The 11,853-nt window shown below is 44.4% G+C and overlaps 1 protein-coding gene across 1 annotated transcript; it reads right to left on the bottom strand.

Annotated features, from left to right (window-relative positions):
- Positions 1 to 7,721: 7,721 nt before the first annotated feature.
- Positions 7,722 to 11,546, bottom strand: LOC143934841 (olfactory receptor 5V1-like). Its single transcript, XM_077458449.1, has 2 exons — positions 11,499 to 11,546; positions 7,722 to 8,947 (listed from the first exon to the last, which is right to left on the bottom strand). The coding sequence occupies exon 2, from the start codon at positions 8,868 to 8,870 to the stop codon at positions 7,941 to 7,943; it is 930 nt and encodes a 309-aa protein (XP_077314575.1). The 5' UTR covers positions 8,871 to 8,947; positions 11,499 to 11,546; the 3' UTR covers positions 7,722 to 7,940.
- Between the last annotated feature and the right edge of the window lie 307 nt (positions 11,547 to 11,853).

Genomic DNA, 11,853 nt, shown 5'->3' with positions numbered 1-11,853 from the left:
GGCGGGAGGTGTGCGATGTGGGAAAACGCCGCGGATTCGCGGCGTTCCCGCATCGCAGCGGTGTGAACCCAGCCTTATGCAGACTTTTACAATTAGAGGGGAAGAGTTAATGAGCCCAGCTGAAGTAAGTGGGCTCATTAAGACCTCTACAAAAAACCCCAGCATGCATAGGGAGATGCTCCATCCTGGAACCAGTTTTGTGTGTATAGACTGGGGAGTCTGAGATCTGTTCTGTGCGGTGAGTTAACGCCTGTGTGGCAAACCCCTACAATAGAGACAGGGACTGGGGCTGCACCCAGTTGTTAGACAGGGAGTCTACGTGTGTAGTTAGAGGTCAAGCTGACCAGGATTTATTTTCTTGTTTTATTTTGTTTGGCTGTTATATGTATCACTGCATGTAGCCTAAATAAACCGGACCTTTTGTTTTTTGCACCTACACCGCTGTCTGCTGTGCCTGACTTTGTGTTGTGAACCCATCCAGGGGGTCACACACACCCGCTACCGAGCGAACCCCCTCACAGTTGGTGGAGAATTTTGGCAGTTTTTTTTTTTTTGTTAAGGCCAGCATGGAGGAGATACTGAGACAGCTGGCTCTAGCAAATGCAAACCAGCAGCAAGCAAATGCAAATCAGCAGCAAACAAATGCAGCTTTACAAAAGAGCCTTGCAGATCAACAACAAGCCCAGCAGCAGGCAAATGCAAATCAGCAGCAGACAAATGCAACTTTGCAGCAGAGTTTGGAAGCTCAGCAACAAGCCCAGCAGCGATCTGAAGCCCGCTTCATAGACCTGTTGCAGAAGCAAGAGCAGAATTTTCAACAGCAAATGGAGACATTGATACAGCAACGTCCGCAGACCAATGAAGCAAGTGGGTACAATAATACCGCAACCTTTGGTGTAAGCCGTTTACTGACAAAAATGACTGGAGAGGATGATCCGGAGGTGTTTTTGACCACATTTGAAAGGACTGCTGAAAGGGGAAAGTGGCCTAAGGAGCAATGGGCTGGACTGGTGGCCCCTCTGTTAACTGGGGAATCGCAGAAAGCTTATTATGACCTAGAGCCTGACCAAGCAAAAGACTATGTGGTGCTAAAAGCAGAAATATTGGCACGGCTGGGTGTCACCCTGGCAGTCCGGGCTCAGCGTGTGCATAACTGGACTTTTCAGGTTGGAAAACCTCCCAGGTCTCAAATGTATGATCTCATTCACCTGAGCAGGAAGTGGCTGCAGCCAGAGATTTTGACCGCACCAAACATTGTGGAACGTGTGGTTATGGATCGTTTCCTGAGAGCTCTTCCTACTGCCATCCAAAAATGGGTAAGCCATGGAGACCCAGAAAATGCAGATAAACTTGTGGATCTGGTTGAGAGGTACTTGGCTACAGAGAACTTGACCACCTCTTCCAGGGACTCACGGACTTTTCCCCCTAAGACCAGATCATCCCCAGTGGCGGGTAAGATGACTCCAAGGGGTGAGGGTGGAGAGAGTGAGAGGATGGGAGTTCTACCTAAGGTCTGGCGGGAGCAGCCCAGGAAGCCCATGCTGCAAGAGGCAGCGAAAAAAATTATTTGCTACCGCTGCCGGCAAGAGGGACATATTGCAGCCAATTGCCCAGTTGTGGATGAGCCTATGCAATGTGACTTTATAAGGGAGAGACGTCAGTCGCTGTTTGCGACAGTTGCATGCACTGCCATTCGGGGACCTGAGAAACATTTATGTAAAATGTGTATTAATGGTAGACATGTTGATGTGTTGCTAGATTCAGGTAGCCTGGTAACATTGATAAAAGCTGAATTAGTTACTACAGAGGTCTCTGGGAAGAACAGGGTAGCTGTTATTTGTGTGCATGGGGACACCCGAGAGTATCCTGTAACTTCAGTGTTTTTTGAGACCCCCAAAGGTAACCTCTCTCATCAGGTGGGGTTAGTGTCTCACTTACCACATGATGCTATTGTGGGAAGGGGTTTTCCAAAATTCTGGGAACTCTGGGATTGTCCTGAGGCCCCCATTGGTGCCCCTATAAACCAGGAAGATGACCAGAATTCCTCTGGGAGTGGTGAGGACTCTCCTGAATTTCCCTTGTCGGTATTGGCGGGGGAAACTCGAGAAACTGGGGAGGAGCCAACATCCTCAGATGAAAACATGCCGTCTGTGGAGTTTTCTGATCTTGAGGTTCACAGGGAAAATTTTGCCACAGAACAGTTAAAAGACCCCACCCTAATAAAGGCACGGGAAAATGTGGTGAAAATAGATGGCGAGTTAGTGAACCCAGATAAGACTTGCCCTTATCCTTACTTCACTATGGAAAGGGACCTGCTATATCGAGTGGCTCAAAGGGCAGAAGAAACCATTGAGCAACTTGTAGTGCCCAAACCTTACAGGAAGTTGGTGTTAGAATTGGCTCATGGACACATTCTGGGAGGTCATCTGGGGACAGAGAAAACCAGAGAGAGGGTATTGCAGAGATTCTATTGGCCTGGGGTCATGAAGGAAAGAGAAAATTATTGTTCCTCCTGCCCTGTGTGTCAGAAGTCGGCACCTATGCCACATTTCCGTAACCCACTGGTACCTCTTCCTATCATTGAGGTCCCCTTTGAGAGGATCGCAATGGATTTGGTAGGTCCGATAATGAAGTCTGCTAGGGGGCATCAGTACATTTTGGTTATATTGGACTATGCCACCCGTTATCCAGAAGCAATTCCTCTCCGAAATACCTCGGCCAAAACCATAGCCAAAGAGCTATCCCTTGTTTTTAGCCGCGTGGGTATTTGTAAGGAACTGCTTATGGACCAAGGTACACCCTTTATGTCCCGGGTTATGAAAGAATTATGCAAGTTGTACAAAGTGAAGCAATTGCGTACATCTGTGTATCACCCCCAAACAGATGGGTTGGTTGAAAGATTCAACAAAACCCTAAAACAAATGTTAAAGAAGGTGGTGGATAGAGATGGAAAGAATTGGGATTGTCTAATACCCTATCTGATGTTTGCTATTAGGGAGGTACCCCAATCCTCTATAGGTTTCTCACCCTTCGAGTTGCTCTATGGGAGACACCCAAGAGGGCTGCTGGATATCGCCAAGGAAACTTGGGGAAATGAGAGTTCTCCTCACAGGAGTGTGATTGAGCATGTCGCCCTGATGCAAGATAGAATTGCACAGGTAATGCCAATTGTAAAGGAACATTTAACCCAAGCGCAGTTAGCACAGCAGAGAGTGTACAACCGTGGGGCCAAGACACGTACTTTTTCCCCGGGGGATAGGGTCTTGGTGCTAGTCCCTACGGTTGAAAGCAAATTTCTGGCCAAATAGCAAGGTCCATATGAAGTAATTGAAAAAATTAGTGAGGTGAACTACAGGGTTAGACAGCCAGGAAGGCGAAAGCCGGAGCAGATCTATCACGTCAATCTGCTGAAAGCCTGGAGGGATAGGGAATCCCTAGTCGCAGAGACTTTGTCACAAGTACAGCCTGATTGCTTAGTTCCTGAGGTTGGAATAGCAGACACCTTATCGAAACCCCAACAACAGGAGGTTAAAGAGTTTGTACTTCGTAACAAAGAGATTTTCTCTGAGCTTCCGGGACAAACATCTGGCGTAGAGCATGACATTATCACCCCGCCAGGAGAAAGGGTAAAACTAAAACCTTATAGAATACCAGAGGCCCGACGGGAGGCAATACGTGGGGAGGTTCAAAGGATGCTGGAATTGGGTGTGATAGAGGAGTCCCAGAGTGACTGGTCCAGTCCTATTGTACTAGTGCCCAAACCTGATGGGAGCTGGCGGTTTTGTAACGATTTTAGACAATTAAATAAAGTTACAAAATTTGACACCTACCCCATGCCACGTATAGATGAGTTGGTTGACCGGCTGGGAACAGCCCGATATATGACAACTCTTGATCTCACCAAAGGGTATTGGCAAATTCCCCTGGCCGAGTCGGCCAAGGAGAAAACTGCGTTTGTAACCCCAGATGGGGCATTCCAATATAAGAGAATGCCGTTTGGGTTACAGAATGCACCGGCAACATTCCAGCGGAAAATGGATAAGATTCTGAGGCCCCATCATAAATATGCTGCAGCTTACCTGGATGATGTGATTATCCATAGCACAGACTGGGTCTCACATTTGCCAAAAGTACAAGCAGTCCTAGACTCTATCCGGGAAGCTGGGTTTACGGCCAATCCAAAGAAGTGTACCATTGGACAGGAGGAGGCCAAATATCTTGGGTACACTATTGGGAGGGGGGTGATAAAACCCCAAGTCAATAAAGTCGAGGCCATACAGAGTTGGCCACGTCCCAACAGCAAGAAACAGGTACGAGCCTTTCTGGGAATCGCTGGCTATTATCGACGATTCATTCCCCATTTTGCTTCTCAGGCTGTGCCCCTCACCAACCTGACAAAAGGGAAAGAGTCGGTTATGGTTAAATGGTCCCCAGAGGCTGAGGAAGCATTTCAGTCCTTAAAAACAGCCTTATGTAGCCAGCCAGTGTTGTACTCACCAGACTTCTCTAAGGACTTTGTTGTACAAACTGATGCATCAGACGTTGGGTTAGGAGCAGTGTTATCCCAGGTCTGGAACGGGGAAGAGCACCCAGTCATTTACCTCAGCAGGAAGTTGAAGTCCCATGAGGTAAATTACTCCACGATTGAGAAGGAATGTTTAGCAGTGAAGTGGGCTCTAGATTCCCTTCGGTACTATCTGCTAGGTAGGCACTTTGACCTGGTGACTGATCACGCTCCTTTAAAGTGGATGGCTCAAAACAAGGAGACCAATAGAAGGGTAAATAGGTGGTTCCTGGCCCTACAGGAATTTAACTTTACAGTTAAGCATCGCCCTGGTGTTAAAATGGGGAATGTGGATGCTTTGTCTCGGATACATGCGTGTCTGGCTGCTTGTGTTACAACCCCAAGGTTGAAACAAGAGGGGGGGGTATGTGGCAGCACGCAGGTAAAATCACCTGGTTGTATTCAGGATGGGAAATATGTGTGTCCTAGATTCAGGCTTTATGCAGACTTTTACAATTAGAGGGGAAGAGTTAATGAGCCCAGCTGAAGTAAGTGGGCTCATTAAGACCTCTACAAAAAACCCCAGCATGCATAGGGAGATGCTCCATCCTGGAACCAGTTTTGTGTGTATAGACTGGGGAGTCTGGGATCTGTTCTGTGCGGTGAGTTAACGCCTGTGTGGCAAACCCCTACAATAGAGACAGGGACTGGGGCTGCACCCAGTTGTTAGACAGGGAGTCTACGTGTGTAGTTAGAGGTCAAGCTGACCAGGATTTATTTTCTTGTTTTATTTTGTTTGGCTGTTATATGTATCACTGCATGTAGCCTAAATAAACCGGACCTTTTGTTTTTTGCACCTACACCGCTGTCTGCTGTGCCTGACTTTGTGTTGTGAACCCATCCAGGGGGTCACACACACCCGCTACCGAGCGAACCCCCTCACACAAGTCATAACTGAGTATAAAAGAGAAGAGAGGTGTCTCTAAGGTTAGCAATATAGTTAAATTTAATGAAAGTAGAATATTCAGAAACTCGCATGGTTGATGATTAAAACAGGCACATCTAAGTATGCAGGCATCCGGGGTAAAGCTGCCCACATAGACCATGCTCCTCACCGCCATTGACGTTGTCCCTTCCACGCTGCCCTCCACGAGCGCTTTAATCCTCGCTTTCAGATTGCTCTACTGCAGGGTAGTCTTCCCAGTCACGATTGCAGACTGACAGCGGTGAGAGCCGGCGGTGCGGGGGATGGTCTGTGTGGACAGCTTTACCCCGGTTGCCTGCATACTTAGATGTGCCTCTTTTAATGATCAACCATGTGAGTTGCTAAATGTTGTGCCTTCATTAAATGTAATCATATTGCTACATTTAGAGGCGCCTCTCTTTTCTTTTATACTCTGTAGCTCCTACTGGATTTTGCTTCTATTGCCCTTGTGGAGGCTTCCATTTGTGGATGGACATTTTATGGTTACTCAACCTATCACATTGCGCTAATCTTTTTATATGGACTATAAACTGAATGACTTATGAATAAATGGTTGTGGAACTAATCATTTGACTTTCCCTTATTTCTTATGGGGAAATTTGCTTTGAATTACAAGCTTGCTTCCAGGACAAATTATTCTCTCAATCCAAGGTTTTACTGTACTTGCAAAAGGCAAAGTCTATTTGACTTGAGTAAATCAACCCCTTTGTGTTACCAACATGTGGTTTTGGATGCCCTTTACTAACAGATACTTTCTGTAGATTTGGTTTAGATTAATTACTGTGTTAGAGCACCATATTCAATCCTCTTGTTCAGCGATGACGATAATTAAAGGAGAAGCTTTTAAGCATTCATAAAACAGATAAAATCCTGGTGGAGCTGTCTCCATAGTCTAATAAGGAGCTCTTTCGGGACTGAAGTAGAACAACAAATGATCATAGCAGGCAGGCTCCCCAGGGAAGCAGGTTTAATGATAACAGCTGGGAACAAGCAAGTTCAAGAATTCGAGGCCCATAGGCCCATTTATAACAAATTGAACAATTGCACAATATAGACTAAATTATAATTGGTTGCCAAGGCTTATGTCAATGAAAATACCCATAAATGTTATATTTACCAAATAACTAGACAAACTTATTTATTTCCAAATTTCTATATATTCTTTTATCAATCATAATTTTTTATTAAATCTTTTGTTGAAACACAGAGTCTCTCTGCTATACAGGGCAATACAATGTGGAAAGAAAAAAAAAAGCCCCTTAGTTTTAAAGTCCCATCAAGTTATATTAAATGTATATGTTTCATTTGTTTTTTTAAATACATAGTTACATAGTTAGTAAGGTCCACCAGTCCATCCAGTTCAACCTGAGTGAGTGTCTACAATTGTCCCCATCCCTGTACATTGCACACTCACATTGGTACCTACCCTCAAGGAGCCCACAATCCAAGGTCCCCATTCATATACTAGGGACAATTTTGGACAGAAGACAATTAACCTACCTGCATGTCTTTGGAGTGTTGGAGGAAACCGGAGTACCCGGAGGAAACTGTCATGGTTGGGAGTGGAACCAGCGACCTTTTTTACTGCTAGGTAAGAATGCTACCAACTACACCACTGTGCTGCCCAAATACTTTGGCTTTAAAGGGGTTGTAAAGGTAAATGTTTTTTTACCTTAATGCATTCTATGCATTAAGGTGAAAAAACATCTCACACTGCCGGCGCCCCCAGTCCCCCCATTTTACTTACCTGACCCCTCGAAAATCCCGCGCTCGCCCCCGCCGTCCTCTTCGCCGCTCAGCCTGGCCGCTGATTGGCTGGAGTGGATGGATTGAAAGCAGCGCAGCCTTCGGCTCGCGCTGCTGTCAATCACATCCAATGACGCAGCGCGCCGGGGGCGGGGCCTTGTGATACAGCGAGCGGCTATAGCCGCCGGCTGTATCACGGGAGCGCGCCCGCAGTGCTTCTCACCAATGCGAGGGAGCTCGCATTAACGTGAGAAGCACCTGCGGGAGGAAGCAGAGACAGCCGCCGAGGGACCCCAGAAGAGCAGGTTCGGGGCCACTCTGTGCAAAACGAGCTGCACAGTGGAGGTAAGTATGACATGTTTGTTATTTTAAAAAAATAAAAAATTTTACTTTACAACCCCTTTAAAAGCAGTACAGAAATGTATATTTTGTCTGCTGTCTCATTTTGCCATGTACCTTGAAATTTGTGGAATAAAGAGTTATTTGACCCCAAAAAATCCACACAGATCAAGATCAATACAAAAACATGACAAAAGGGGCAAATTGGTATGTTTGGTAATGTATTGTTTTAGCCTGATATTAGGAAATACATTTTATGAAGTCTTATGTTTGGAAATTTTTTTTGCTTCTCTACAATCGGTAGATGGCTCAAGCTTGATAGATCCAATCAAGAGCCTACCCTAATGAGCAAGGTCTAACACTGCTTTATTTTATCTTGTTTAACAGCATCTCAAATGCCTTTCTTATATCCTGATTTCTCAGACTATAGATAACTGGATTGAATAATGGAGTCACCACTGTGTACAAGACATACAAAGCCTTTGAGAGTGCATGGTCTCTATTTGGAACAACATAGATGGCAGTCAGGGTTCCATAGTAGGTGCTCACTGATGTCAAATGTGAGCTGCAGGTGGAGAAGGTCTTTTGCCTCCCAGTACTAGATGGAATCTTCAGAACAGTTAGAAAGATCCAAACATAAGTCACTATTATGAACACAAATGGAATAACTATTATAGGGATGGACAATATTAAGATTAAGGTTTCCAACATGGAAGTATTGGAACATGAAAGTTTTAAAAGTGGATCCAGTTCACAAATGAAGTGGTCAATAATATTTGGCCCACAAAAATCACTACTAAACAGCATTAGACAAGTATTTAGATTAACTAAGAGTCCTACCAACCAAGAGGAACCTACAAACTTCAAGCAAACCCCATGTCTCATAGTTGAAGTATAACGTAAAGGATTACATATGGCTAGATAGCGATCGTAGGACATGGCAGTCAGAATGAGGCTCTCTGCAACTGTAGAAGATCCATACAGATAGCATTGTGATATGCAGTTTGCCATGGACATCTTACCAACTTCATTCAGTATATGACATAACATTTCAGGAGCGATGTTTGTGGTAAACACAATGTCACATATAGAAAGATGAATGAGAAAGATGTACATTGGAGTATGGAGGTGATGACTTGACGATACTAAGACGATGATAAGGAGGTTTCCAAACAATGTTGCAAAGTAAATAGTAAAAAAGACCACAAAGACTAAAGTCCTAAACTGGTTAAGCTTCCCAAATCCAAGCAGGACAAATTCAAAAGCCTCGGTTTGGTTTGTCATACTCATGTTCATTTGACTTTCTTGACAGCACCATTCATAGCTACCATGTCACATAAATTGAAAAAAAAGGATTAATGTGTATCTAAACCCTGAAAACAAATATAATGGGGTTTAGAGATGCTTTAAAGTATATGTATAAAAAAAAAAAAAAAGCATAAGGGAATTCATAAAAATACTTAGGTTTAGGTGAACTTTAAACTAGTTATAGTTAGTTATAGTTATAGTTAGTTAGGTTGAATAAAGACACCAGTCCATCCAGTTCAACCTGAGTGAGTGTCTACAATTGTCCCTTTCCCTGTACATTGCTACACCCACATCGGTCCCTATCCTCAAGGAGCCCACAATCCAATGTCCCCATTCATATACTAGGGCCAATTTTGGACAGAAGCCAATTAACCTGCCTGCATGTCTTTGGATTGTGGGAGGAAACCGGAGTACCCGGAGGAAACCCACGCAGGCACAGGGAGAACATGCAAACTCCAGGCAGGTAGTGTCGTGGTTGGGATTTTTTTTTGTAATTCTTTTATTTAATGTCGGAAGAAATAACAGGCACATGGACAACAACAATAGAACATACAGAATTTCACAACATACAGCTTACAGTATCACCCAGGTGGGATATACAGAGAGACCACCCCCAATATAGGCTTAAAATAAACAAGAAAACATTCCCGAACCGGGGGCTAGAGTCCCTTCTCAAGACCTCCAACACCAATTAGGCTAACCAATCCCACCCAGGTGGGTAGTAATCATCGCATGGCCATGCAATACAATGAGATGCCCAAAGTTTTGTTGTTTTATAAAGAAAGGGAGAAGGAGGGAGATGGGCGGTGAGCCGGGCCCCAGGCGGACAGAGCATACACTTGTTGGAACTGGTCATTCCCAGGGAGGCCCACAACCCACCGCTGCCCGCCAGGGCTAACCGGCAGGATCTAATCATGAAAGATAAAGGGCTGAGGAAGCGAAACGGTAAAGGGGAAGGGAATTACGAAAGGAAGGGGCTACAGAGGGAGACAGGGAGGAAGGAGGGCCAGGGAGAAAGAGGGGGGATCAGAACAGAGAGACAGACCAAGTAAAAGAAACACAGACAAGGCTCCAGGCGAGCTAAAACGAGGAAGGCTAACAGAAAAGAGCAAAACAGGGACTGTGAGCGCCACCCGACCGCAGGGGGGGGGGGGGGAAAGGGGGCCGCAGCCAGCAAACAGAGACTCTCTCTCAACGGGCATTTGAAGCTACCACCCGAAGGTACGCCTCAGTGTAGATGAAATGATTCCAAGGTCTCCAAGTCTCACGAAAGGCCTCCTCCCTATTATGGAGCGTCGCTGTGAGGTCTGCCATATCTCTTAATTCATTTACTTTAGAAAACCATAGAGCCATTGCCGGTGGGTTCTCCGATCTCCAGCACAAAGGGATACAGGCCTTCGCCGCGTTTAGCAGCTGAATAGTCAACGAGTTCCTATACTTTTTAATGGATCGCTCCGACAGGTAGTTGGGATTTTGAACCAGCGACCTTCTTACTGCTAGGTGAGAGTGCTAACCACTACACCACTGTGCTGCCCAGATACAAATTTTAGAATTAACTAGAAATGTTATTTTGCACTAGAATCAAGTTTCCGGTACAAGAGTTTTATTTTAAATCTGGTGCTACAAACATAAAGGAATCTGAATGTAAAATGTTTACATAGGAAAAAAAATAGAAAAAAGGAATCATTAAAAACAAATTATGGTCCACTAAGAGACAAGATATATGTAGATGATATCTAGGAAAACACACCCTAAATATTTCAGATACCTGTAGCAGTTCTCTAAGATAGGAATTTTGTTCACTTTGGAGAGATTTCCTTTGATTTCCTGTTGCGTCTCCAGGACAGGAAGTCATGAAAAATCTCCAAAATAGGACACAGATTGAAAAAAACACTTTATATGAGTTGTAATACTTCCCTGCTCTAAATTAGAAAAATTGGTTTGGCTTTCTATACACTTTAAATACATACATCACTGTAGGTGACAGCACTTTCTTTGGAACATGTAAGGTATACAATGGTGTCACCACCCTACCTGCAGCCTGCTAAATGTAAATTGTATACACGGTCGGAAATTCCTAAGGGAAAAGTCCGATCGGATTATGTTGTCGGAAAATCCGATCATGTGTGGGCTCTAGGGGGCTTTATCCATCAGAAAAAATTTGAGAGCAGGACCTAACATTTTCCGACAACAAAATCCGATCTGACTTTTTCCAATCGTGTGTATAGAATCCCAACGCACAAAGTGCCACGCATGCTCAGAATAAATTTGGGGACGAAAGCTATTGGCTACAGGCCTCTACGTAGTCCCGTTGTATGTGTTTTACTTCACCTTGTTCGGAACAATCAGATTTTCCGACAACTTTGTGCGACCGTGTGTATACAGCACACGTTTCGGACAAAATCCATCGGAAAAAATCAGGCGGATTTTGTGGTCGGAATGTCCAACCGTGTGTACAGGGCATAATTCCTGTTTAGTTGGACATAAACATTAGCTGAAACAAGCACATTTAATGCTCTGTAAATTAAATCGTTCCATACACAATGAAGCAGAACTGTTGCATTAGAGTAAAACATATGCTGCAGAGACCCTAAAAAGAATGTCTCATGAAATTACCAATGTTCTGGTATTTTTGGGGTTTGTTGAATCTGTGCTTTGGCATCACACTGCCAACTGAGTGGCCTTGATGATTATTTTTATTCTATTTTCTACCTAGGGAATTTCTCAAGAGTAATCATTTTTTACAGTTACAAGTCAATGGAGGATTAATTAAATTCTAGATCCCAATGCAGTTAAGCACTAAAATACAAACGTAGGATGTAAGATGGGGGGGGGCACAATTAGGGGGCACAGTTTGAATGATGAGGAGGAAGATGGGAACGGAAAGTGGTAGGAGCATTGACATTACAAATAAAAGGGGTCATTAACTTTATAGAATAGAAGAAGGTGGGCAATAGTGATGAGAAGATTA

Source organism: Lithobates pipiens, unplaced genomic scaffold (assembly GCF_037356315.1).
Source record: "Lithobates pipiens isolate NorthernLeopardFrog02 unplaced genomic scaffold, aLitPip1_a1.2 Scaffold_28, whole genome shotgun sequence".
In the NCBI taxonomy this organism is placed as follows: Eukaryota; Metazoa; Chordata; class Amphibia; order Anura; family Ranidae; genus Lithobates; species Lithobates pipiens.
This window is presented reverse-complemented; position numbering and strand designations above follow the sequence as displayed.

What these genes read in the sequence shown, in the direction of transcription:
- LOC143934841 (XM_077458449.1), bottom strand. Translation starts at nt 8,870, where the DNA reads ATGAACATGAGTATGACAAACCAAACCGAGGCTTTTGAATTTGTCCTG.